The 26,791-nt window shown below is 46.8% G+C and overlaps 4 protein-coding genes and 2 long non-coding RNA genes across 8 annotated transcripts; 4 read left to right on the top strand and 2 right to left on the bottom strand.

The window, feature by feature from the left end:
• Positions 1-1,204: 1,204 nt before the first annotated feature.
• On the top strand, positions 1,205-6,586 carry NEPRO (nucleolus and neural progenitor protein). The gene is made up of 9 exons (XM_064520532.1): positions 1,205-1,322; positions 1,470-1,624; positions 2,124-2,200; positions 2,316-2,447; positions 2,791-2,868; positions 3,849-4,210; positions 4,848-4,909; positions 5,402-5,652; positions 6,109-6,586. Exons 1-9 carry the CDS (start codon positions 1,232-1,234, stop codon positions 6,503-6,505), a joined length of 1,605 nt encoding a protein of 534 aa, XP_064376602.1. The 5' UTR covers positions 1,205-1,231; the 3' UTR covers positions 6,506-6,586.
• TAF13 (TATA-box binding protein associated factor 13) lies at positions 5,143-10,158 on the bottom strand. 2 transcript variants are annotated; one of them, XM_026112301.2, is made up of 4 exons: positions 10,035-10,120; positions 9,858-9,936; positions 9,222-9,319; positions 7,539-8,189 (listed from the first exon to the last, which is right to left on the bottom strand). In XM_026112301.2, exons 1-4 carry the CDS (start codon positions 10,059-10,061, stop codon positions 8,019-8,021), a joined length of 375 nt encoding a protein of 124 aa, XP_025968086.1. In that variant the 5' UTR covers positions 10,062-10,120; the 3' UTR covers positions 7,539-8,018. The 2 variants fall into 2 exon arrangements, with proteins under 2 accessions (XP_064376629.1, XP_025968086.1); XM_064520559.1 differs by lacking the exon at positions 9,858-9,936 and having other exon boundaries at positions 5,143-8,189; positions 10,035-10,158.
• Positions 10,159-10,297: 139 nt separating this feature from the next.
• LOC135329962 (uncharacterized) lies at positions 10,298-11,455 on the top strand. The gene is made up of 2 exons (XR_010391669.1): positions 10,298-10,459; positions 10,662-11,455. It is a non-coding gene; the product is annotated as an uncharacterized LOC135329962 (long non-coding RNA).
• Positions 11,456-11,535: 80 nt separating this feature from the next.
• Positions 11,536-16,569, bottom strand: GTPBP8 (GTP binding protein 8 (putative)). 2 transcript variants are annotated; one of them, XM_064520542.1, is made up of 7 exons: positions 16,219-16,569; positions 16,038-16,136; positions 15,651-15,781; positions 15,169-15,268; positions 14,587-14,705; positions 13,969-14,095; positions 11,536-13,022 (listed from the first exon to the last, which is right to left on the bottom strand). In XM_064520542.1, the coding sequence occupies exons 1-6, from the start codon at positions 16,498-16,500 to the stop codon at positions 14,011-14,013; spliced, it is 816 nt and encodes a 271-aa protein (XP_064376612.1). In that variant the 5' UTR covers positions 16,501-16,569; the 3' UTR covers positions 11,536-13,022; positions 13,969-14,010. The 2 variants fall into 2 exon arrangements, with proteins under 2 accessions (XP_064376612.1, XP_064376619.1); XM_064520549.1 differs by having other exon boundaries at positions 11,536-13,075.
• Positions 15,692-18,533, top strand: LOC135329961 (uncharacterized). Its single transcript, XR_010391668.1, has 3 exons — positions 15,692-15,808; positions 15,895-16,163; positions 18,143-18,533. It is a non-coding gene; the product is annotated as an uncharacterized LOC135329961 (long non-coding RNA).
• Positions 18,534-19,598: 1,065 nt separating this feature from the next.
• LOC112990510 (cell surface glycoprotein CD200 receptor 1-B-like) lies at positions 19,599-25,001 on the top strand (the record flags this gene model as incomplete). The annotated part of the gene is made up of 3 exons (XM_064503456.1): positions 19,599-19,749; positions 20,932-21,240; positions 22,007-25,001. Coding segments are annotated over 3 exons (816 nt in total), but the record flags the coding sequence as incomplete, so codon positions are not given.
• Between the last annotated feature and the right edge of the window lie 1,790 nt (positions 25,002-26,791).

Below are 26,791 nucleotides of genomic sequence, written 5' to 3' on the forward strand. Positions count from 1 at the left end.
TTCTACCTCTACTCAGCATCATCTAAGCCTTGCTCTGAATCCAGGGAGCTTAGCACACCCTTGCCAATACAGGCAAGTGCTTATAGCAGCCTTTTATCAGTTCTGCCTGCATGTTTGCTCTCTCACTCACCCTCTTGCCTACAGGTGTGATCATTAAAGCTAATTTTGCTCTACCTTTTTAAAGGGACACTATTAATACCATTCTTTAACCTGTATTTATACAAGCCTCTTTGAAAGAATATGGAAAACATATAACAAAGTAGAATCTAAAAAGATGACAGAACTGGGCTTTTAAAATTCATGCTTAGCTTAACTTCATTGACTCTAACAAATATATTAATGGGAACACTACTGCGTGCAGGTTAAAAAAGAGTAAGTTCAACTCCAGGCAGGCAGAAAAGGAAGCAGAAAATAATGTCATATATTCAGGGAAGAAGAAAACCTGCAAAACCATAAAAATAAAGGAATTTGATGGGGAACAGGGCTGGGAGCACTAATACGTTATAGCAACTAATTCTACAGGGCAGCTGCATCTACCGCAGGTTCCTGCTCCTGCCTGGCCTTCACCTTTCGGCCCTGACACAACAAATCCTGACAGCCCAGGCCAGGAGCAGCACACGCGGCGACGACGCAGGCCAGACGGTCATTTGGTGGGAGGGCAGCTCCAGGGCAAACTGCAGGTGGAAGTGGGCTAATCCACAGCCAGCAGCATCTCCTGTGCTCGCCATCTCCCAGTCCCGTTGTCTTATCGTTCGAAATGCTGCTGCAAATGGCTGCTTGCCTAAGTTTTTTCTGCACTTTGGGATCGGGGTGCGTGTGACGGGAGGTACCAGTTGCATAGCTTGTGACAGACACAGCCCCCCTAAAAAGCGGGTCACTGCTGCCGTGTTCGCAGCGCACCGTGGGAACACCAGCCGCTACTACAGACCCTGAGGAGCCCGACTCTGGAGGACCACGAGCTTTCAAGAGTGGGATGACTACTTGTCATTTCTATCTCTTTGCCCGCCCAAAGTTTATGACACTTGGGAAACGCAGCAGGTCGGAGGCAGGCCCCGCGCCGCAGAGGCAGGCGCCTTGGCCTAGCGGGGCCACGTCGCAGGCCCGGCCCCCCCCGCGCCCGCCGGCTGGGCCCTGCCCGCGGAAGCCGTCCCCCCCTCCCGGGCGCGGCGAGGTGGTTCCGCCCGTCTCCCCGCCCAGCGCGACAACGTGACCCCGCCCCACGCTGGGGAAGATGGCGGCGCCCGAGGCGGCGTGGAACCGGCTGGACGTGCCGTGGCCCGCGAGCAGCGCGACGGTGGCTCTGCCGGGCCAACACCCTGCAGGTCCCGCGCGCGCGGGACGGCGGCGGGGCCGGGGCCAGGCGCGGCTGCGGCGGGCGGGGGGGGGGCGGGCGGCGGCGAGGGGCCGGGGCCGCGCGGTGGGGGCGGGCGGCGGCGGCGGGCGCTGAGGCGATGGCTGCCGCCCCGCAGTGCGTTGGCTGGCGGCGCTGCGGCGGCGGTGCGAGGTGGCCGTCGAGCGGCTGTCGGGGCGGGCGCTGGTCGCCGAGGGACGCGTGCTGCGCGCCGTGCTCTACGTGTACCACCGCAGGCTGCTCCGCCACCGGCCGTTCCTGGCCCTGCGGCAGGTGAGCAAGGACCGGGGCCGAGGCGGGGGGGGGGGGGGTCTGGATTGCAGTTAACCGTAACGTCGGGAAGGGCGAAATAGCGCCAGGTTACCCCAGGGGAGACTTTGTGCTTTAACCCAACTGCTTGCCAGTTTTGCAGTGAAAGGCGGCTTGTTACTGCCTTAGCGTGCATTGGCGTTCTGCTGGAGTTAAAAACAAAAATAGCCTTATCTTATGTTTTTCCATTCTCGAGAGACTGATTTAACACCAAAGCTCATTGTACGCTGTCAGGGAAACCATGCAGCACCGACCAGCCGTGCCTGCCCCAGCCCTGCGCTGAAATCCTGCATTCACGGGAGGGTCACAGAGGGAGATCCTCTGCGCAGGAATGTGACCGGAGCATCCTGTCCTACAAGCCTATGGTCCATGCTATTAAACTGATACGGGGAAGGTGTCACTTAATGATGGTCCTTAGACCAAGGAGCTCTCGTCAGCCAAAGGAATTTTTCTTTTTCTCTAGGTGGAACAGTGCTTGAAGCGCCTGTGGAAAATGAACTTGGTGGGTTGCGTTGAGACCCTGGCAGAGCTGATTCCCAAGTAAGTATCACGACCCTGTGTGTTACACTATCCATTAACTTTGTCTTCTGAGCCAAAGGAGAAAATGCTAGCAATGCCAGATCATAACCATCTCCTCCTCCTTGTATCAACACAGGAAAAATAAACCCCAAGCCCAAGGAGAGTGCTTAGTGCCCAGCCAGCCCATGATGGAAACAGTTGCTGTGAAGGTATTGGGAGGTTGCAAACTCTTACTACGTCTACTGGATTGTTGCTGTAAAGCATTTCTGTATCCTTTTTCACTATAAAAACATTCTTATAGTTCACCAGTAGCATCTCATGAGACCAAAACCAGGTCTGCTGTAAGCCCTGTATTGCTGGTGTACTTGACCATGCAATTCATGTGTGCAACGTGGAGTTTCTTTGCTAGCCAAACATCATCTTTTCAAGTTATTATGGAAGAACCTCAGGCTGTTGGCTGGCTGCTGTTTTGGCCCTGAGTAACCCAAAGTTTGGATGCTCATCTCCCAAATTATCCAGGATATTATGTTGTGAATTGCCTCTAGTTGGTGTGTTCAGTAACTCTCATTACATGCTGTTTGTTTTCTAACCTTAACTGGTGTAATCTTCAGCTTGACGGTTAAACATCTCTGCTCGGAAGAATTCATACTTTTGAACACTGTGGCTTCAGGGCTGTTGAGCCGGTTATGGTTTGTGTTTTCAAAAATCTTTCTTGTTTGTTGTCTGTCTGTTTGATATGCCTGTCAGGTAGAAGAGCTTGTAATTAGGCCTTGCTGCTGAGTGAGCTTTTTTCAGTTGGGAGGCAAGGGAAGGATCTGGGAAATCGGAGGTCCTTGCATCCCTTTGGACTTGGTTCTAGCACCTGAAGAGTTGTGTAACTGGAGACTTCTTGCATGCTCTTTTGGAAGGCTTTGCACTTGGTTCATTGCAAACTTCATGTAGTGCTAGTAAAATCAGCACTAATGCCAGCCTGCCCCAAACACTACCATCTGGTACTCTTTGCAGTGAGCAGTGAGACCTGCCTCATGATGAAATGGAAAGGCTGAGGTAAAGCTGTTCTATAATACTGCTGAGTTTTCCAGGGAAGTCATTGTTCCGGTCTTTGTCGGTCCTGTGGAACAGCACTGAGAAAGTAACTGCTGGCTGTAGCTGAGGAAATAACAGTATTGTGCACAAAAACTCATTAAAATGGTGTTTGGCACAAGAAATCTGTCCTTCTCCAGTCGATATGGAGAAGGAGACCATATGGGCATCAGTGCTAGCACAGTTGTCCTGAGTTGGTACACACTGCTTTTTTGGGAAGATCTCCTGTTGAATGATTTGTGTGTGACCTGGGAACCTGCTGTGGTGCCCCAGTTTGGCACTCCACAAAGCTCTAGGGAAGTGGAGGGGCTCCCGAACAGGGGCTTATTAGTTAAGTGACTCCTATGCTCTGAACTTGAACATTGCCTTAAAGATGAAAGGCATGAGCAGCTCAGATTAATATTAAAGAAAATGTGGTGATGGGGTGTAAAAGGAAAAGCTTGTATTGAGGGGGGAATAAGGAAAGGGCTACTTGGAATCAATTTCATCAGCTCTTTCTCTCAAGCTGAAGGTAGTCGTTCAGTGAGCACAAGCTATGGTGGTTTTGCTGGAGAGGCCTCCATACCTTTCTGTCTTACCTCCTCAGGATTCAGTACAGGTGTGTATTGCAGAGCCTCATTTCCTTATACGGGGTGTTGTCGACATCACTGCATCTCGTGTCGAAGACCCAACAGATGCCTTATATCAAGGGATTTACCTTCCCTTCTGACATCAGTGACTTTCTTGGAGTTTCTGTCTCTGCTGAGGTGAAGAAGAAAAAGGCTAAAACACTTACAGCCACAAAAGCTGCCAGCTGGCTGAAAAAGCTCTTCCCAGCAGCACCAGAGGCAGCATCAGAGGCTGGGAAAAAGAGAGATTTGGTGACCTGCACAAGTGTTGTGGAAAACAAGAACATCCCATGCCCCACAGACATTGGAAAGCCAGTTCTGGTTGCGAGGGCCAGCAGAGGTAAAGCATTGTGCCACAGCACTGCTGGTTTCTGGCATCTCAGAAACAGCCACTGACCCCAACTTCTGTCCAACAGAGCCAAGCGCTTCTGCCACCTATAGAGTGCGTCCCCAGTACAAACTCTCCTTTTCCGTCCTTGGACAAGGAGGAGAAGGCTGCCATGTACCCATGTCTTTATAAAGCTGTAGATGATGTCAGTGTTGCTGTAATGAGTACAGTAAATAGATCCTGTATATAGTCAGTAGTATTTTCCTGCCTCTTTATAGATGGGGCCTGAGGATAGTGAGGGAACCTAAGAGAACTATCTGCAGTTCTTATGTACTTGTGTCTTGTGCCCACTAGTTCTGAGCTCTCCCGAGGCAGTCGTGGGTACAGCCAGTGACCGCAGGCGTCCAGGTTCTTGTATAAGGCTTTCAGCGAAGGAAGTCTTTACAACCATGTATAACTCACTAAATCATCTTTATCACCTGCCAGTGGCCACATGAAATGAGTGTAGGCCCCTTCCTTGCTGTTTGGACCAGAAGTGTTGAGTATGCAGGTGTGAGGCTGCTGACAACAGCAAAACACTTCAGTGTCTCTGTGGTAAGACTTAAGACTGTCTTTATTTTGTAATGGCAATTCTCCTCTCTCTCTGTAGGGAAGCACCTTGGGTTTGATGTGAAGAGCTTGCTTAGACCATCCAAACATCCAGCTCAAGAGGTTTGTGTGGCACCATTTTACACCAGTTTTTATAACTTTAAAATACCCTTAGACTCAAAACATAATATCTGTGATTGAAAATGTCCCCTTTTCCCCTCCTCCCCGCCTTCTAGAATACTTGCTGCTAAAGCACTAGCTGTGCTTTCCTTAGTTTTGCTTTTCTGACCAGCCAGGTCAGCATTGAAGCTTTGCATTGAAAAATACTATTAATCTTTTTTATGAGTTTGAGCATGTATTGGTATCTCATTCTTTATTTCACAGAAGGGAAATACAAGTGAAAACACAAGAGCAAGTCAATGGTAGACAGCAATACAAGTTTTAATTGTCTGCCTCTTCTTTTCGTATTCTGGTAAACAAGACTGCTCTTCTACTTTCTCCTTATAAAGTAAAGAACGTTGTCACAAATACCTCAATGCTCTGCTTCTTTCCAACAGAGGATCAGGTGTGTTGTGTTTTTAAAAGGCTGACTGCTTCCATTTTGCTTTGTTACAGGATATAAGTGTCATGTCAACGCCTTCTAAAGCAGAGTCAGTGTCACTTTGCTGTCGTATAGCAAAATCACAGCATACTAGATCTCTTGTACAGATGTTTCAAAAAGCTACCTCTTTTGGGGAATTGTCAGAGGCACTCAGAAAAGCTATTCTGTGGTGCAAGGGCAACAAACTCAAATCAGCAGCTTATTTTCTGCGTAACAAGTTATTGAAAAGCAACCGGCTGCACCATGTGGAAGCTCAAGGATGCAGGTAATTTTATGTGACTGTGGGGTTTCTTGGTCTGATACTTTACATTTTAATAATGTGTGTTTTGCAACAGCATGGGGAAATGCAGTGGTATAACCTACTTTTTTTAAACAGGATCAACAGTTATGGCCACTAGGCATTCCAATATGAACCTGTTGTTTAGTATCACTCATTTGGGAAAGGATTTAAAAGGTTAACAAATGCATGAATACATAATTAAAGGGAAGATGAAAATGCAACTTGAACTGTGTGCTTGTCTAATGGGTAACTATTATATAGTGTAAGGAATGTTGGCTTTCTTTTGAATGCCCTGGCTACTACTGTACAAGATGCTGTTGCATCTCCAGGGTATGATAAGGAAAATGGTAGAGAAGGCTAATACCAAATCTCTCAAAACCCCAAATAACCTATTTTTATCAGCTGCTAAAGTAACGTTTTGTCCACCTTCCTCCCCTTAAGCTTGCAGAAGAAACTTGGCTATGTCAAAACATCCGTCTGTAAATACCTCCTCTCTGGCTCACAAAATGCGTGCCGGCCAAAGCAGTACCGTGGGGCATGGTCCTGTCAAAGAAAGATCAAATGGTCCAAGCTGTTGAAGAAAACTTCGAAGCCTGTTCAGCAAAAAGCTTCTGAGCTTTCTGGAATCTGTGACAGCAGTTCTTCATTCTTCCTCCCAGTTTACCAAGCTGAGTCTTTGGGTCATGAAGGAGGTACCAATGCTGATACAGCCGCTGGAGAACTAAGCAAACCAGGGACCCCTATGCGGCTGCTGTTGGAAGAAAACCCTGGCTCTATGCTGAAAGAAGCTACTGAGAACATGGATATTGATTCTATTTTTGCAGCAATGGGTGTCTGATCCTGGGCTGGGACCAGGAAAGGGGTTAAGTCATTCTGATCTTGTTTGCTTTTTTTCTAATAAAAATCCTCAGAACCCTGATAGCGGCTTGGTTACTCGCACCCTGAATTCTACTCAAGTAGGGTTGCACTGCTAAGAAAGTAATAATCGTGTTAAACTAAAATTTTTGTCAAGCCATGTGTTATGGAAGAGTGTCCCAAACAGGAGACTAGCCATCATCTTTTGAGCTAGCCTTGCCCAGGAACAATGGCTTTGAGTTGCTTCTAAGTCAGCACCCCTTCTCTACTGCTGTACCACATGTTAAATGCTGCTGTCAAATCTGCAGTGCAAATAGGTCCCATCCAGGGCAGAAGGCTGTAGCTGATAACCTACTGCTGCTTAGGATAAAAGACTTGCCACTTCTTTTCCAAGGAAGTCTTCCTTCTGCTTATAGTGCCTTGACTTGCAGTGTTATCACTGTTCAGCATTTGTTATCCTTATCCTGAAATGGGGGGGAGGGGGAGAGGTAGCTGAATCTACCATATGCCTTTGAGCTGCTCCAGAAAGGGTGAAAAGCTGACTGCACTCCTTACCTGCAAGCATGTCTCCCACCCTCTTGCAATCTTTTTAATGCAACTACAGTTGCTGCCTGCTTGGCAAAGTAAGGAGGAGCTACTCCAACATCCATTCAGGGAATAATACCTGTTAGAGCAAGCAATGCAGTTAGTGCTTTCTGACCAGCTCTTGCTTGTAACTAAGGCTCAAGATCTGGATCACCAGGAAAGACTATGGAAAAACTGTCTCAGGAAACAGCTTTACTATGGAGCACCTGCCTAACAAAGGCAGAAGGCAAGCATCTAAGGGCAAGTAAATCTGCGATAGGTGAAATCCCATTTCCTAGAGGGAAAGGAGAGCAAGAGAGCTATGTCTGCTGAGGCAGAAGAAAAAAAAAACCTTCCTACCAGAGTAGGAATATGTGATCATTAGTGCTAAGAAATCCATATTATGCAACTTGTGAGAATTCATCAATGTAATTTTAGTTATGAGGACTGGGTATGAGTGTAAGATGTTTTATTCAAAGATCATATATGGAGCAGGGACAGGGAAGAGAGGAGAAGTTCTAATGGTTTGTGCTTAAAGGCACAGTTTGCCTAGTTATCCAAGAGCCATTTTCTAGGTCTCCTGTCAAGGGAATATCTAATAATGACTAAAGCAGTTGTAAAGAATCAGCTCTCATTAGCCCTCTAGATACCTGACAGAATATAGTCCTACTTCAGACAGACTTCTCAACATTAGAAGAACCTTTAGAGCTCACTTTCACGCTTCCTGAATTTCAAAAAAGGGTATAAAAATACCTAAATATACCACATACAATCAGATAACATTCAGAGGCTTGAATACTTCTGAGTAAAGGCTGAGAGCCAAGGCAGACATCCTAGCACTGATCTCCATCCGGAAAAAAATTTCCAACGATACACATTAATTCCTTGCTTTTGGGCAGGAGGTGCCCAAGCCGTGCAGCATGCGCAGAAAATCAAGATCCATAGTTTGCTTCATCAAAGGCCTTTCTGGCTCGTTTCAGTTCTTCATTCATAGTCAGGAGGTCCTTAACTCTGGCAAACTTCCGGGGGTCCTTGCGGATCAGAAAGACAATGTCCTCAACCTGTACACGACCTTGACGGCCAATTGACATGGCCTTGTGCGTCTATTAGAGGAAGAAGAGAAAGTCAGCAGTGTGCCTTTGACCCTTAATTATCTTTTTAAGCTCTCAATTCCATTTTACTTCTTGTCACTTTATAACCAAAAGGTAAGCAATTTCAGGATCTGGGCACCATCATCCTAGTCAAAGAAGCACTCTGGAGTGTGCTCCCATGAACTTTTTGTCAGTCTGCTAGCCCCAGCTCATTGACACCTACGCCTGGCATGTGCCACTACACATACATGATCCTAATGACATCAAGACTAAAGCCTCGCTACACATAGGGGAGGCCAAACCTGCAGAGTGCTTAAGGAAGAAGAGCATCGAGAATTTGCATAAAATATGCAATACCAACTCTGAGGACAGTTTAAGCCATTTCAATAAGAGAAGGTAAGGCCATCCTTTCAAGAGAAACAGGATTCACAAACAGCAGGGAAGACTTGATAAAAGAAAAAAAAAATCCACACCACCCTCTCAAACAGCATCCAAACATCTGGATCAGTGATTGCTTAAGCCAGCAGAAGCTTGTATTCATTTTGTGGGACAGTGATACCTTCCCAGCCTTGTAAAAAAACTGTGACAACACAAAAGTACATGAACTTTCAAAGCCGATCCTCAGCTGTATATGCAGTGATGCCACAGTGGGCTGCAAAGTCAGCTGCACCTCTAAAATATCAATCTAACTGCCCCGTAAAGATGAAGGCACTGTTCCAAATCCACAAGGAGCAAAATGCATTAGTTTCCACTTAATCTTGGAGGAGCAAAGGCTAATCTGGGATTCTTCCTACTAGCATCAGGAGTTGTTGGCCTAGGATAACGCATTAGTTGAATTAGAAGTATTAGCCTACAGAAAACTAAAATCTTAATGGGAATCTTTGAACCTGCTTTTAACACCTTTAGAAAATGAATTCATTTCTTTTTGTTGAGATGTGTTCTGCTAGGAACATCCTATTCTGTCCAATTGGGATGTAATAATCAGTGCATTTGAAATACTAATAAGAATTGTTTTTTTGACCATAGCCTCTAAATTTGACTTACCATTTCTGTGATGAACTCTATTACCAGATCCTCAAGAATATCCACTGATTCTGTGTAAGGGTTCTGGTCATCCCCAAATCCATACATCATGCATCTTACTGCAGAAAGAAATACTCATCATGATCCTCCTTTTTTCTGGTCATTCAGCACAGCCAGCAGCATGCATCTAGTGCTTTAGGCTTACTAGTGTACAAGTTCATGCAACAGGACAGCATTCCTGACTGCTGGACAGGACAATCCTTTGGAGAACATGTGGGAAATAAAACAGACAGAACCCAGCAAGAGCACAGTACATACTCAGAAAAGTGCATCTGATGACAGACACTTTAAAATGCATTTAGGCTACCAAATACTGAGCATTGCACTGCTGCGTGACGTTTGCCACGGCTGGGTTCAGACGATGCACTGCCAAAAACGCTCAGCTCTGTACGACAGCTTTCTCTGCTTTCAGCAGGGGTGGGGAATGGGAATGAAAAGCCATTGTTCTGCTAATGAGGACAACGAGTTTTAAAACTCCACAGCTGCCTAAAGACTCGCAGTCACCCCTGCAAGAAGCACGCTGCTCCTAAAGCCCCGCGCTGCTCGGAAACGGGTGACCAGCGGCGGGCGCCGGCTCCAGGCCCTGGCTGGACTCACGCTCTTTGGAGAACAGCCTCTTCCTCCTGCCCTGCCCCCCGTCCAGGCCTCCTCCCGCTTCTTCGGCATCTTCTTCAAACTAGGGAAAGGCAGAGCAGAGGCAGAGGGCGCCGTCAGCACCGGCCACCGGGGCGCCCGCCGCCGCCGTCCCCTGCCCCGCCGCTCCGCTCCGCTCACCGGCGCGTCCTCCTCCTCGTCCGCCATCGCCGCCCGCTCGCCGCCGGGCGCCGCTTCCGCTCGGCCCGCCCGCGCTTCCGGCGCCCCTGCCGCGCCTGGGGGCCGCCATCTTGCCGTACGGCAGGGCTGCGGCAAGCTGGAGAAAGGCGGCGGCGCTCCCGAGGAAACGAGCGCAGCGCCCACGCCAGCCTTGCGGTTTGCCTTTCGGCCCGTTTGTGCGACCTCATCAACCGCCTCGCCCTCCCCCGGGCAGGCCGACGCGTAGCCCTGCCCGGAGGTCGCTCCTTTCCTCTGGCTTCTGGGTCCCCATCTGGAGGCTTCTTAACAGTGCTGGGCGCGCAGATGAAGAATACGTGGCCTGTAACGTAAACCGGGGCCCTCCGGAGCTCCAACTCGGGAAGCTCCCGCCAGGCTCTTGCTTGCAGGTCTCCACGGGGCACTGCTGTGCTCCCTAAATACCTGCTAGGGTAGGGGTAGGGACGGCAGGGGCTCTTAGGTGCAACTTCCATTTCCCTTTATAAGCAAGAACGAGGACCTAAAGGGGAACACCAGGGTGACAGCATGGAGCAGACGTGTCTAGCACTGGAGTTAAGATTTGTACCTCTTTTTCTGTTGCTGTCTGTGCAGGACTGGAAGTTGAAGCACTGAAGAAGGAAACTACCCAAATGCAATGCACTGAGGATAATGAGTGTTACACAGGTGCAAGCATAAGATAAACCACGAGAAAAATGAACTCTGCCGACCTATCGGCAAGCTCACCAAGGAGGTGGAGATGGAGCAGAAGTGCTATATGATGAGGAGCTTAAGTATGCTAAAAGCAAAGAGCTGGTGAATGAAACTGCTGGCAGCTTTAAAGAGAAGCAGTAAGATGGCCTCACTGTTCTTTACAGTGAGGATAGAAACCCAAAAGGAAAACACACACTTAACGAGCCCTAGAATTGGGAAAACAAAGGAATGGATATTCAGTCTTTTCAGTTAAGTCTCTCCTTTTCCCAACTCTCAAGATTTCATAGATCAAAGCACAATTGGCTGAGTATCACAAAACAGCTCAGAAACTGAAGCTAATTCCCACAAGCATGGCAGTTTCCCCACGGCCACAACTTTAAAATTAAATTTAACCCGGAGAATGGAGTTCACTCTTTCATCACAAGCAGGCCTCGATCAGTGTGGTGTGTTCTGGTAACGCCCACCAACGCTGCTCAGGGGCTGCCATCACTGAGCATTTGGCAAAGAACTCGGCACCAGTGTCTGCAAGTCCTGGCTCTGGCAGTCCCTCCTTGTCCAGGTGCCGAGCACAGCTCAGCATGACTTCCCCTAAGCCAAAAAACAAGTAGAATGTGAACCATGTATCCTCTTTCACTTTCTTCACAGTAATCCTTGACTTCTGTAGACATCTAAACAAAGTGGTTTTTGTTCTTTTTTTTAGTAAGGTATGTCTTACGCTGTTAGCCTAAACTAGGTCAAAAGATGTCAGAGAAAGGAGAGACAAAGGGGTCATAGATAAGTTGCTGAACTGATTTTAATAAAATACCATTTCTTGAAGATGAATACAAAGGTAGCAGAGAACAGAACTCCTCTAAAATTATTGAAAGAAATGTGGAAGATGGATGAACTTCTCCCATAGAAGCTTAAGGTGGGATTTCTTTTTTTCTTTTCTTAAATTAGTGTGGTAGGGAGGGGCCCTCTTGAAAGGCTGAGCTGAAATCTTGCACTACCTCATCATACAACCTCCTGTATGACTGTAGGAGTGGTCCCAACAGTCCAAGGCCCCACAGTGAAGGAGCTGCTGAGCCTGTTTGAGATGCCATGAGAACACCTAGGGCTATGAGCTTCTGTTTAGCACAGCAGGCATATTGTTGCTTAGTATCTATCACATATGACAGCCAGTTCTTGTTAATAGATTATTTTTTTAATGTACTGCTATCTTCCCAGTTCAGATGCATGCTTCCTGCAATCTAATCTCATTAACAAAGCAGTTACAGTTTGAGAAGGGATACTGGCTGGCAGTTTGCATCACAGGCTCTTCAATCACAGCTGAGACCTTTAAAATTACAAACTAGATTGATGCTTTTGAAAGATGCTGGTGGGGGGGGTGTTTATTTTTAAACAAAAGATTATACCTGAAATGTTGACGTGCACCTATTCCATCTATCCTTATGCTACTGCACTTCCCCCTGTACAAGCATCATATGGGCTGGTTTGCTCTGCAGCACTTTGGGATTGGAGGTGAAGTATTCAAGAATTACAGGTGTGATCTCTGCTTAGATGTGGAAACTAGAGATCCACCTCTTTCTACTGCATTCCTCACACACTGCCACTTCCTACACATATGCTGGAAGTAAGCCGTATCTCATGTCTGATCTGCGAGTTACAAGAAATCCCATAATAAAGCAAAACACTAGAAATACCACCTTCTAACCCTCAGACTGGTTTATGAAAGAATTGCTCTTTCATGAGGTTTAAACACTTAATGTAAGTAACTGACAACCATATACATGCACTTGGCAATCCTAAAACTCAACAAGACCGAGTGCCAGTTTGACATCAGCACTTAATAGCTTTGATCTAATTTTTTGTGTATGATTACTCCTATTAGAACAGTCCCCTTTTCTAACTCTTTTTGATATTGTAACTACCCAGCTTTGGTCTCCCCGGGACAGGTGCTGTTAGCCACATGCAGCTGCTGTGGGACAAAGTTTTGCCAGCTGTTACGGTGCCTCTAAAGAATACAGGGCCTCACTATTGTGCTCCAGCTCCCAGCATAGAAAGATGCATATAATGAACAACATGTCTCATCTCTGGCAGTTCAGAGTGCAGCTGAGGAACTTCAGGCTGGATTTAAAACAGAAGGTAAATGCAGCGCTGACTGATGATGAAGTGCAGAAGGAGACAGCTCCCCTAGGTGTCATTCATTTATCTCACTCTGTTCCAAGCCAACAGCAATCAAAACGCAGATCCCATTAAAGATGTGTCTGTTCCCTCATCCACCTGGAACAGGGAAAACTTGCTGTATACAAGTAAGGCATGCTATCACACTGCACCTATTGAATGCATGAGGCAGAGGAGTTAGTTACATGATGCAGCTTCCCAGCCAGGTCTCTCCTAAAAACACCTTCACCAATGAAGTGTTGTCCATTTCTACTCCAGACAGTCTTACAGCAGGCAGCTAAATAAGCTGAGACTGGTGAACTTCTTAATATCATTCAAGTTGGCAAGCATGGATTGTTTAATATTAGAGCTACAGTTTTTCTTTTCTAAACACCTTTTTATTAATCAAATTACTGGACTGTCTCTAGTATCCTAAATACAGCAGAGTTTAGGCATGCAGTAATAGCTTTTTGAACACTTAGCTGGAGAGGGGGAGGAGGGGGAGGAGGGGGAGGAGGGGGAGGAGGGGGAGGAGGGGGAGGAGGGGGAGGAGGGGGAGGAGGGGGAGGAGGGGGAGGAGGGGGAGGAGGGGGAGGAGGGGGAGGAGGGGGAGGAGGGGGAGGAGGGGGAGGAGGGGGAGGAGGGGGAGGAGGGGGAGGAGGGGGAGGAGGGGGAGGAGGGGGAGGAGGGGGAGGAGGGGGAGGAGGGGGAGGAGGGGGAGGAGGGGGAGGAGGGGGAGGAGGGGGAGGAGGGGGAGGAGGGGGAGGAGGGGGAGAGGAAATGCTGTGTTAAAACCTAGCTCCTCTGTAGAGTTCTTGTTGTCTTTCCCTCCTTGGCATAATCACGTAGGTTTTATAAAACCGTTTGATAATAAAGTGTATTCCTTTGCACTGCAAATTTCCTGAATGATGAGTTTACTAAACAAAAACCTCATCCTTACAAATATTAATTTAACCAAAAACTTAGACAAGCTTATCAAAAAAAAATTCTAGTAGTTCAGGTTATTTCCAAAAAAACCCTACTAACACACACACACAAAAAAAAGCCAGAGCTCTAGATTTGGTACCTTTTGTTCTGGATGTGCCGAATAGATCAGGAACCAGTCTTTTCAGTTGGTCTCTGCAATAGGCAGGTTTCCAGTAACGTGGGCTATGAAGCACCTTAGCAAGTGAATCCCTGAAAACTCCACAGAACTATGGAAACAAAGGTGCGTACATTCAGCGCCTGATGCTGCTGCATCTTGGACTACTACAACCAAACTCAGCCACTGGATACATTACATTACATCCCCCATGCAGTGCAGCACAACCTTGATAAAGTAAGAACTTCAGCTACAAAAGCAAACAATTAAGGGTTGCTGCTGTAACATAACTCCAAAGTACGCTGTTGTATGAAGCGATGGACCTCAGGCAAGCATGTGCCTGACAAAGCCTTCAGTTGCACAGTGTAGGTACGGCTGACCATCTCAGCAGAAAGGCCAAAGGAAGAAGCAGCTTTGAAAACTGAAGTCCACTCAGTAGCAGAGGATGGGGAAGAAGGAAAGGGCTGTTACCCACAGGCAGCCCACCCTCCGTATTTGGGGCACAGAGAAGTATACCTCCTGGACAGACACTTGTTTCAGGTAGTTTGTCCTATTGCTAATCACCACATGAAAGGAAATGGCAGCAATGGAGAAGAGCTTTACCTGACCAGGAATAGCTGAGGAAAACATCCCTGAGTTTTCTCCTCTACAAACTGCTGGATGTCCAGTACGTTCTTTAACAGCAGTCCCTTGGAAGCTCGGTCAATTTTTGTTACCACCAGCTGCATGGATTCAAAAAGGGAGGATTGAGAGAAAAAGATTATTTTGCTGCTAACCTGGAACATTTGTAAGAGTGATTCACCTTACGAGGTAGGCTGAAAGCTCTGGATCTTATCTAAGTGGGAAAATGGTTTAGTACAATTCACCTAAGCACTTCTATAGCCTGCATAAGGACCAGACCCTTTCCAGACTCTCAAGCTGAGCAGTGAAAAAAGTGTCCTTTTTAATAAATCAAGCCAAACCCCCTCAAAAAGCCCCCCATGACAAGATACACATTTTAGGCCTATTTTATTAACAATAAAGAAGTGTGGGGCGGGGGGGGGAAGAGGAAACTGTTACTTAGGTAGGACACAACTTGCATAAATAAGCTCATGAAGAGGGTACATGCATTTACAGATTACCTTTGGCTTATAACCAACCCAGGTTATGTTACTTCTGCCTTTTCAAGAATGCAGTGCTACTTACCACATAAGGAATCCCAAACTCTTCCAACATCTCTATACCGATATGATCTGTTTTCTGGAGTCCTACTAAACCATCCACTAATAAGAAAGTCCTCTTCAAGCTGCCAGAAATACAGACAATAACCACAGCCATTATTTCATGGCTACTGTGCTATTTCCAAATACATAAGCAAGAACAAGTAACAGGATTTGGATCTAGGAAGAGCCAAAATAAGCCACACATAGGAGCTGAGAGGGTTGGTACAGAGCAGCACCTTAATCTTTTCTGATATTTTGATCTGTCTAAGCATGAATGAGTGACTCAAACCATGGTAATCACCATGGAAGTTCCCAGGGAAATGACTTCAGAGCTAACCAATACCATTGCTTGAAGTAACTCCTGCATTTTTTTCATCTAATTACATGGCACTGCATACACGTGTCCAGGTTTCATTGCTCTGTGGAGCTGAAGTTAAGTTGCAGCACATTCAGTTATTCCCTTACTTCTGCCGTTCCTGCAGATAGGCCTCCACCATCTCCACAAAGTCCTGCGGGGCATGGTAGCCGTATCCTGGCATGTCCACCAGGGTAAAATACTTTCCAACATTGAAGAAATTCATTTTCTTTGTATGGCCCTGGAGAGAGAAGAATTTTTTTTAAAGGTAAGATTGGGGGGCTGGGTTTAAAAAGTTGCTTTAAACAGAGGCCAGAGTTAAACTTGCCTCCTTCCACTCCATCCTTGCAATAGCAAGGTCTGCACTGGCTGCACACTGGCTGCCGCTTCGCGCTCCCCGCGGGCTCGCCGCCTCTCACCCTTCCCAGCCCCGCCACCCGGGCTAGCGCCGGCTTTGGCCGCAGAGGGAGGAGAGGCGAAGACTCAGAGGCACCTACCGGCGTTTTCGACACCCGGACCTCCACCTCCGGAGTCAGCGAGAACAGGGCCCGGATCAGCGAGGACTTCCCCACGTTGCTGCGGCCCACGAAGCACACCTGCGGCCGGGGACAGACGTGCAGCGGGTGAGCGAGCCGCCGCCGGGCCGGGGCTCCGCGCCGGGCGCCGGGCGCCGCTCACCTCGGGCAGCGCCGGCGGCGGCGCGTGTCCCGCGCGCACGGCCGCGCCCGCGTAGCGCGCGGCGCCGCGGGGCCGGAACAGCGCCTCGGCGCGCTGCAGCTGCGCCAGCGCCGGCCGGAAGAGCGCGAAGGCCGCGGGGCGGGCGCCGGGCGCCAGGCAGCGCTCCAGCCGCCGCAGCGGGCAGACCACGTCGGCCCGGCGGCCCGGCTCCAGCCGCAGCACCTGCGCCAGCGCGGCGAGCGGCGGCGGCTGCCACGGCGCCCCGCCGCGGCCGCGCAGCATGGCCGCTGCCGCGGAAGCGCGGCCGAGGGGCCGCGGCCCGCGCAGGCTCCGCGCAGCGCCCGCCCGCGGCCCGCCCCGGGGAGGAGTTGCGGTGTGCGCGCGTTTCCGAGCTGCTGGTCTGCGGTGGCGCAGGCTGTGTCCTGCTTACCTTGCGTGGAGCTGAGTTAGGAAGCTGCAGGGAGGAATCACAGGAGCGCGGAGAGCAATCTGCTTGTCTGAGCAAACGTCTTCCTCCCTGGAAGGAGAAGGGAAATGCCCAGCTTCAGGAATCACAGACAACACCCCATTTAAAGATTAACCAGAACATAACACGTCGATATTAGGAAGTAACAAGAATAGCCCCGAGGGTAAACTAGAGAGTTTTGCTTTGAACTGGATAAAATCTTCTATTCAAAAAAAAAAAAAAAAAAAAAAAAAGTGCTTTCCAGAGTACTGAGGAGAATGTTGTTGCTTGCTTTGACCACGAGATGGAAATAAAAGCCTGGCTCGAGTGTGTGTCCGTATACAATCCAGTAGAGCGGGATAGCATGAAGGTAGCAGCACTAAACAAGTGTTAGCAAAACTGGCTGTCCTGGAGGCTGAGCCACAAATAACCAATAAGTAACTGCTTAGCAGCGTGCTCTGAAACAGCCAGGAGGATAGATAAACCCAGCATTTGGTATATCAGTAAATAGATGGAGGGGAAGACGGATAAGGCTATTTCTCCCTGTGCTAGAGGAATGACATGCATCTCAACAGAGCTCCTTACCAGGTTGCTACGATGGCTTAAATGGCTTAAATAGAATGGCTTAAAAATAAGGGAGGTATCAAGGGAGAAACAGCACAAGGGAAACAGGATGTTATGCAGTCGCTCCTGGTACCCTACTATTTTGAGTAAAACAGGATCTCAAAGCACTGTTGTCTTCTGAGATGATGATGATGAGGAAACAGTCAAACACAGAAGGGCTACAGTGTTGAAGTCTAGCTCCAGGGGTGTGCTGGAGGTGGATGGAAAACACATCAATTGCCAGGTCCAGAAGCTCAGTTACTTGGAGCATCTGTCTGGGACACAACTGTGATGCTGTTGCCACGGTATTACCATGCTGTCTGGTAGCTGGCTGTAGCTCTGGAGGCAGACTGAGAGTTCTGGCTTCCAAAAAACCCCAACCAACCCCCACCCCCATTCCAAATCCCCCAAATACTTCTTCTGTCTTCACAGTCACACAGTGAGTTGCTGAGCTGTGACCAGACTGCAATCCAAAGGCTCAGAAACCAAGAGGCTAATTAAAGAAACATGAAAGTGATTATTTTGCAGCAATCACTTTCAGTATCAGGGAGCAAGCAAAATCATCAATTTCTTACTTTAGATAGTACTGAGCTAATGCCTTTGCAGAGAAAAAAGAGAGAGAGAAAAAAAAAGGCCTCACCCAAAGGATAACTGAACTTGGCTGCACCACATGCTGTAAGAAATTCTGCCTTTCCCTTTCTCAGTAGTTTTCCTGTTTTAGCTGCTAGATGGACCCCAGATCCTTCCAAGTGCTTGGGTGCCTTGCTCCCAGTTAAACCCCAAATGATTAAGAACCTGAAAGCCTCTGATTTTGATGACTTGGACCCTTGTTTCTTGCTGCCTCTGTCATTTACTGATGAGTTATGTTTCCCACAGATTCCGTGACTGAAGCTACAGTATGATATGCCCTGCGCTGCTTCACATCAGAGTTAAATGTGACCTTTTCATCTTGGACCCATCTCTAAGCATGAGAAATGCTTGTTGCACCTGACCACCAAACCACACAGCATTGAAACACAAGCTGCAGTTACCAAAGAGCAGGTAGCTGGCTGCAGTTGTCACAAAATGACTTTCAGAAAGTCAAACTACAGCAACAGCAGCCAGAAGAGACAAAGATTTCATTATATCACTGCTGTTGGCTTCTCTGGATATAAGAACTGTGAGCATAGAGGGCTTCATTTTCTGTTCGAACTTACTCGGCTTTACCTTTGAGCACCAGTGGTTGTTATGCCTCTTTTCAGTAAACTTGTGCCTAGTGTTTGGGGTGGATGGTTGCCTGCATGCTGATGCTTCCCCACCATTAGTGGATGTCTTGCATCTGTTTGACCAAAGAATGGAAGCCCTTCTGACCAGGCGTATTTCAGCACAGCCAAGGAAATATATAAACCAGCTGTGACTGTAGTTTTGGGGGAAGAGTTTTGCCTCCTAAGAACAGGCAAATAGGCACCAACTCATTTCAGCCTGGTGGCTTCAAAGTTTGGGGAGGCTAACATTTTTCTGATAAAGTTGAATTCAGTGCATTAATTTCCCGAGGGGTTCACCTTATATCTAGGGAAAATATCTTTGCTGGTATAAGACAGCGCTGTTAATCACATGGGTAGATTAACAGTAGTAGCTTAGAGAAAAAGGCTTTAAGGATAGCAGAGAGAAGTAGACCTCATAAAAGCTCAGGAGGTCTTCTGACTCTGAACAGTCACACAGCTCACCGCTGACCTTCAGTGTTCATTTGTGTGTGCATGGGGGTAATACAATCCCAAAACAGTTTGAAAAAACAAACAAAGCAAATGGTACCAAAAGACACAACACTCCAACTGTGCAGATATATTTTTAATTGGAGCAACAGAGTTTCTGCAATGCAAATGTACCTGCTTACCTCCCTCCCTGCAGGGAAGAAGTGATTGCCAATGCCTTTTAGAGGAAAGGTGCCAGGCTGTTAGATATTTGGGGAAGGGTAGGATGAGGGCAACAGGGATGGGTTGTAAGAGTATTTTTTGGAGTATGTATGTCAAGTATCCTTTTAGTAGTAAGATAAGAATTATCTTTCCCCAATTCTCAGTGATAAAATTCTCACTGTGAGATCATGTGCAGAAGGTCAATGGATAGGAAGCAAATACCAATACCATTTCCTCTGTGTTCATCAATTCTCAGCACAGGATGCTTAATGCATGAAAAGCAAGAACCAACTCTCTGTAGCTGCAGTCAGGAGCACAGAAGTAAAGGAGGAGCAATGACTCCGGCTGCTGAGGACCATTGGCAGAGGATGGGGGGAGCTTACAGCAAGCTGGCTGGTGCAAGAAACCTGCATCGCCCATCAACGCAAGAGCTGCTTTGAAAGTTGGTGGGAGGACCACGTACACCATTTTTCTGCTTGCCATCACGGCCGTCACAGGATCCACAGATAATTCTGGCAGTGCTTTGGCACCATGTGTCTGTTGGGGTGGAGGAAGGGGAATGTATCAGAGCAAAGTCTTCTCAGTTCTTCTGTGAGTTCTTTTGGGGGGAAAAAAAAAGGAGGGGGGGGATCTTTATAAATTTCTGAAGGGCATATATGATGGAAAACCAATAACCTGAAAACCAAAACATTTCTAGCTGCAGCTAGATCTTTTCAGCTGTCAGCCAAGAAGGTGCTAGATTTAGGCTTTTCAATGACTCGATGAGAAGTGGTAGTAATTTTCTTGGAATAGAATATTTTTCATAATAATTAAGACACTCATTAAAAACCTCAGTCTGCACTGAAAAACATGCTCGATGGGAGGTTCTCTGATCAGCTTAAGCGCCTTGTCAAGCTTTACTCTGGTCTCAGTGGCTGGTCTTGTCAAATGAAGTATACTGGGATTTTATTACATTAGATTCAGATGAAACATTGTAAGATTTAATGATAAATCTTTCTCCTTTCCAAGCTCAGTTAAATCCTTTCAAAAGCAAGCTCCAAAAACATGGGATCTGAAAACACACCTATAACCTTTCTCCTCCCTACCCTACACTAACAATATAAATTCATGTTTGTTTCTGATGTTTGGTTTTTGTTAGGACCAGGCAAGGAAGAAAGTCACAGGGCAGTGATCTATGAGGAGATCTATGTGATCTTTGCATCTAACAGAAAACAGGAATGTGGTTTTATCCAGTTAAATGTCATACTTACTCCTTTACTACCTGATTTGATACCACTATAATCAGAGGAATTAGTTCATATATGCTTTGAAGTGACAAGGCAGAATATGTCCCCTGGCCTGGAACTGATTAGGAAGGCCACTTATGTCCAGCACAAAATTAGAGTGAATGTCATCAAACATCTATTTTTATCCTGTATTGGGCAGTGATGCTGAGGGAAAAGCAGCCTGAGAGCTCTTCCCACATAGATGGGCTCTGCAGCTCAGCCAGCTTTGCTTCCCAGTCATGTTATTTATCCACTGCATTAGGAAGGGGACTTTACAGAGGAAGGGACTAAAAAGGAGGACAGATGTATGGGGACAGAGACATGCATTTCGTTATCCATCCCTGTCTAAGAAGAGAGACACAGCTCTGGGGCTGGCAGAGACAGAGCATCACTCGAGAGCGTAACGGTGCAGACACTTCCCTGTGAAGCACAGAACACAGCTCCAAGGCTATGAGTAACGTCCGCAGGCACCTTTTCACACGTCTTTCTCTTTCTGTGTCTCCTCCAGGGAACAACAAGAAGTCAGCAGCAGTGGGTGACAGCTTTGCACTGATATGCTCTAATAAATCAGATGTAATTATGGTAACCTGGAAAATAAGCCCCAAGACTGGAGGCCACTGCACCTTGGGATACAGGGCTGATCTGAACCAGACAAACAGAACAAACTGCACTGAGAACATGAGCTGGAAATCGAGACCAGATCGCGACCCTACCCTTCAGATACAGCCAGTGGGAAGGGCCAGTGAGGGAAATTACATCTGCGAGATGGCCACCAGGGAGGGGAATTTCCACCAGACCTACCACCTGACTGTGCTAGGTAAGGGACTCCTTCCTCATTTTACAGTTCTCCAGAGAATCACGTCCAAGCCTGGACAGAGAAAGCTCCTCTCTCTCCCCAAGCACAGGAGGAAGCGGGCAGTAAGAGGAGCATTGCTGCTGGGACAAACTGTAATGCATTTCATTTCTAGTCCCTCTGTTTCTCCCCTCCCCTTATTTGCCCAAACTCTTTTCCCTTCTGCTGACCCCTTTTCCACTGTACAGTTAGAAAAGACAGGTAGGAAGAAACTTCCAAGGTACTGAGGAAAGAGTCTGCATGCCCATCTGGTTATCCTGTGAAGTCAGTTAGGAAGATGCTACTGCTTTAAAATATCCAACATGCGTCAGAGTAACGGCTCCAGCTACTGTGACCTTCTCTCAAACACAGGATGGTATTGCCCAGATAGTAAGAACGGCCCCATTTCCTCCTATGCTGGCATTCAAATCCATTTTAAACCATGCGTACTTAGGACAAAAGTCTAATTGAGCCACCTATTTTGCATCATTCCCTACACCAGTGTCCAGGGATACCTTCTCTAATGGTACATGGCTGTGGCAACACCGCTGAATCTGGGACAGTTGCCCGAGATGAAAAAAGATGCACGATCTTTGTGCCTGTGACTTTGGCACATGTCGCTGTGATAAAAGGGCACCTCCCACCTTATTCTCCTCTTTTCACTGTGTTCATTTGGGGTGAGGAATAAGAACATCCGATCACAACTGCAGCAAACTAACTCCACGTGTCTCCCCTTCCCGATGCTTCGCAGTCCCCCCTGAGCTGACCGTGTACTGTGACAGCCGTGGGAACCCTGTGTGCAAGGCAGTGGCAGGGAAGCCGGCTGCTCAGATCTGGTGGGTCCCAGCGAGCAGCTCCAGGCCTGAGGAGGAAGACCATGGTGACGAGACAGTGACCATTCTCAGCACGTTCACGGGAAATGGCACCGATGTGAATAGTGCAACCTGCTTTGTGTCCCACCCAGCTATGAGCTACAACCAGTCCATAGCCTGCCCCTCAAGTAAGCTTTCCTCTATGCATTCTGCATTCAAAATCCCAGCAAACGTCTGTGTGCTAAAACAAACATCAGTAGCACTGGATGGGTTACAGCAGGAACCATGCAGCTGAGCTGAAGTTTCCACTGAGCAATTTGTCAGGAGGAAGAAAAATAGTGCTGTCAGAACTGAAAAGTGCTCTGTGAAATTTTAGGTGAGGATTTGGATGTTGTAATCTTCCTTTCCACAGAGAGGGTTAAATGGAAAGACAGGATCTGATTCAGAGGCTCATGACATTGAAAGATGTCAGTTGTGCATCACCCACGTCTATTTATCTTAATCTGATAGTACCATTACTTCTTGCTAATTATTGGGTCACACATAGCTTGCAACAGGAAGACTGAAACCCAGCTGACTGCTTCCAAGAGGCTGGCTATTAGGTCAAGGCATTAGTACTTCACAGTGGCTGGGAAATCGTGTGCAACCATATGTACTTTGCTGAAATACTCAGCTAGAAGAGAGTCAGAGCTGATATATGCTGGTATGCACATATAAGGCCTGCAGCTGGACTGTAGGAAGTGGTAAAAAGGGCAATCTAATTAGTGCCTGGACAGCTAAATACAAGGCTCCTCTGAAGGGGATGGGGGGTTATCATTTATTCTGAGATCTCTGCCTGTCACTATATTCCATCTACCTCACATCATCCTCCAAAGTACAGTGTAGAGATAATATTGTCTCAAAGATGTAACCCTGACAGAGATACAAGATGAATGGTCTGTGAGTCATGTACCTAAAAGAGCAACTGTTTCTCTTTAGACAGTTGGCCATGGCTTTCTCACCCTGCCATCAACCTTTCTGGTCTCCTGGGCCTCCTTCCACTTTGGGCTGTTCTTCACCACTGCATATTCCGTGATGACAGGTTTGCATATGACACGATATGCACAATCCCTTTGACTAGTCCTGGGGAAGTTTAGAAGGGCTTCTGGTGCTATATCACATCATACATAGTCACCTCAGAGTCCGTCAAAAACAGGCTAGTTCAGCACATGTTTACTGAGCCTTGTCACAGGTCTGTAACACCACAATTGGGGGGATGGTCCACACATGACTGTTAGGGACCTCTTTCCTGCTCCCATATTTTTTTCAGAAGCAAAATTACAAAGGGAATGCTTAGTTTTTCTGTCTGGCAGATGGATCTGAACAAGGCTTGCCAGGCTGTTAACATTAAGTAAAACATGCAACAAAACATATTTTGGAGCTTTGAGCCAGACTTTTGGACCATCTGGTCTTACTCAAATGAAGCCAAGGAAGGCATGGCCAACATAGAAATGCAGGAAGTATCACATGAGAGCAGAACAGGTCTACTTTCGTACCTGTTTAGGATTTCTGGCAGCAAAGTCTACTCTGGCATAGCTTGGCTGATTTCTTCATCTGAGATAGCCTCTCTGTCATAAGGTGCAATTGCTGCCCAGAATTACAGTACAAACACTGCAGCAGAGGCAGAATGAACTACAGAGTCCAGGTCCCTTGAGCTTCACACTTCACTGGGCCTCTTGGCAGCTCTCTGTTCAGTACTGGCTGAAACATGGTTGACTCTGACATGCTCATCTTTGATTATGGACCAATAAAGCCTGATGTTCCTGAGCTGCTCTACAAAAGAAAAAAAAAACTAAAAGAAGGTCTCAGGAGAGGAATTCTGTTGTTAAATTCCTAGTGACCAGAATCACATTCCCAAACGAACTTAGTCCTGAAACTCATAGTATTGATGTCTTGTTTCCTAGGACAATGATGAATCAGTAAAGCCAAGGCATCTTCTATCTGCAGGGCTGTCTGGGGCTATTTCTAACTCAGCATCTGAGCAGACATGAAAGAAAGTCCCAGTATGTCTCGGTCAACAATGTGAGATGCTGCAGGGACTCACCAATGCCAAAGCATTCAAGAAAAAGCAGCAAGCATCCACAGTGCAACCAGTATAGCTCTGCAGAAACATGGCATGCAAGGCAGATCCTTCCTGGCCTTTGTCAGCACTGTCTTCCAACAGTAAATGCTGTTACCACCCGTGCATGTATCAATCTTTTCTTACAGAACCATGCCTAATATATATGCAATAGTAAATTAATTCATGTGTAAAATGAAGTCACTCCTCTTCAAATGCATCATATCTTAGTGTTTAAATACGATGTCTTATGGGATAAGGTAAATCAGAAAGATGTTCTTCCTGAATACTAATGAATAGCAACCTTCCCAGGATGATCGTGCAGGACGGAAGCTAAATTTGTGCGGCTCTCATTTTTACCATAAGGATTTTAAAGAGGTCATCAATAGCTATGAAAAGAGGAGTAAGAGAGCAAATTTGACCCTGAGCAGTTACTGCTACTTGATGCATAGAAGCTATTACAGTCCTGAGCCTCACTCTCTCATTTACCTCTTTGCATAATCCAGAGAGCTGCAGCCCACAGAACACTGCTCTTTAATATTGATTTCTTTAAACAGATTACTGGTCCTATTGCAAAACGGACCTCAAGTTTAGTCTTTTCATGATGATGTACTGCCCCTTCTAAGCTGCTAAACATAACTGTGCCTCTTCATGGTTTCTGAACTTATATTTTGAGTAGGCCTGCCTAGAGCTGAATACTACTACATGCCTGAGATTTCAGAGGAACCACAGGTATTTCAGACCAACCTCACTCCTTCATGCTCCCTAAAAATCCAGGTCTCGTTGGTATTACTGTACAAAAGTCTCTATTCCCAACTATAATCTATCTGGAGATCTTTTCCACTTGCCACAAAATTGAGTAGTCAATTTGCTTTGTCTCCACATGAGATGTTAATGGTATTCCTGTGAGATGTCAGCTTCCATGAGGGCAGAAATGGGAGGTACTGCAGGATCACCTTTGCTAGGTGCGCTAGCATGTGTTGGTGCATTTCACTTACCCAAGTTGCAAAGAGTTGTCAGGCCTTCCTACAACCCTACAAAACCCTTCCAGTCCCAGACTAAGTTATTCACACATCTCAGGCGTGGTCTTTTGTGATGTTAGCTATCCAAGCGTTTGGGTATGGTATTTAGGTACCAATATTTTGGGTGTGGGTCAGGCAGATCTCTGGCTCTCAACCAGCAAGTTGGGCTCAGAAATAAGGAAGCAGCACATTATAGGCAAGGTAAAACACAGAACCCAAGGTCCTAAAATCTTGGGTGGCTCTTTGTGAGGTGTAGTGCATTCCTATACGAGCGCCCACAAACTTCAGCTGTTTTGAGGGCATCAGTCAAGTTCAACCAGACTTACTAGCTTTGTCCTAGTCCCAGAAAATGCCATGTCATTACATTCCCTCCTTATGTGGCTTTTCTAGCAGCCAGATTTTGACAGTCTCTGTCCCCCTTAGGTTTCAGACCTGGCACGTATGCCTGGATAGAAAACAATAAGTACAAACAGTCCTGAAATTCCTACTGTTAACAGTCTCACTCATAATCCTGTTACCCTGGAGAATGTCCTGCTCTCCAAAGAACAGACCCTCTTGGTCCCCACTTCCTAGCTGAAATAATTAACTGACACACCACCTCCTTGCTGCCCCTCACCCTTTTGTGGAGCAACTGAAAAACATTCACCAGATTATCTCATCCTTCTGTAAATCACTGCCTGGAGGTGCTTCTGGCCACAACGCCTACAGAACGCAATTATGTTGGTGGCATGCAATGAAACTTACTTTCATGTTTACAGACACAGCCTCATTGTGTCCACCTCTTGTCACCTATGGCTATTTGGTCACAACATAGTTTAAACTCTACAGAACCGACACATGATGCAGATGAATTTAGAGACAAGAGCCAGAAGAACAAACAATGGCCAACTTCAAATTACTGCTGATTCTTTGTGGTAACCTACCTGCCTTATCAAAAGGCCACTAAACAGAAAACCACACTGTCTTTAGCTGATATTTGTATGTTATCCTGGGTGAGTTTTCACAGTGCACATCTACCGACTGCATAGAAATAGTACTCACCTAAATCCCATCTCTGCAGCAACTACACAAGTTTTGAATGTGTACACATACAGACCTACCACAAACACACTTCATCTCCTACAACAGTCTTACTTTACATTAGACCACTGCAAAGCTGTAACTGTTTAGCTCTTGCTAAATACATTACAGATAAAGGGAGTACACAGAGCAGACCCATCTTCCTTTATTCACTTCATAAACTGTAGGCCAAGTCAAAATTTCAGAGGTACCAATGAAGATATGCCCTAGGTTAGCAATAGCTCACCTGTACCAGCGGTATTCCATGTCTGAATCTTAGTCTTATTGTGCTTCTTGTGTTCATATTGTGCTTAGCTTGCAATTTGTGATTTCCCATTTTCCAGATTGGTCAGGTCTCCAGCCAGAAAGAAAAACAACTAGCACCCTTTGTAGCAGTTTCTATGTAAAAGGCTTGGGGTCTCAGCCCCTTCAGGGCTAACAGAGCTCATATTTGTATACTAGACTCTGCAGGGTCATGTAACCAGCCTTGCCCCCTATTCCTTGGTGTATTTATTCTCAAAGCCATCAGTAATCCTCTGCAGGGG

Source organism: Dromaius novaehollandiae, chromosome 1, assembly GCF_036370855.1.
Source record: "Dromaius novaehollandiae isolate bDroNov1 chromosome 1, bDroNov1.hap1, whole genome shotgun sequence".
In the NCBI taxonomy this organism is placed as follows: domain Eukaryota; kingdom Metazoa; phylum Chordata; class Aves; order Casuariiformes; family Dromaiidae; genus Dromaius; species Dromaius novaehollandiae.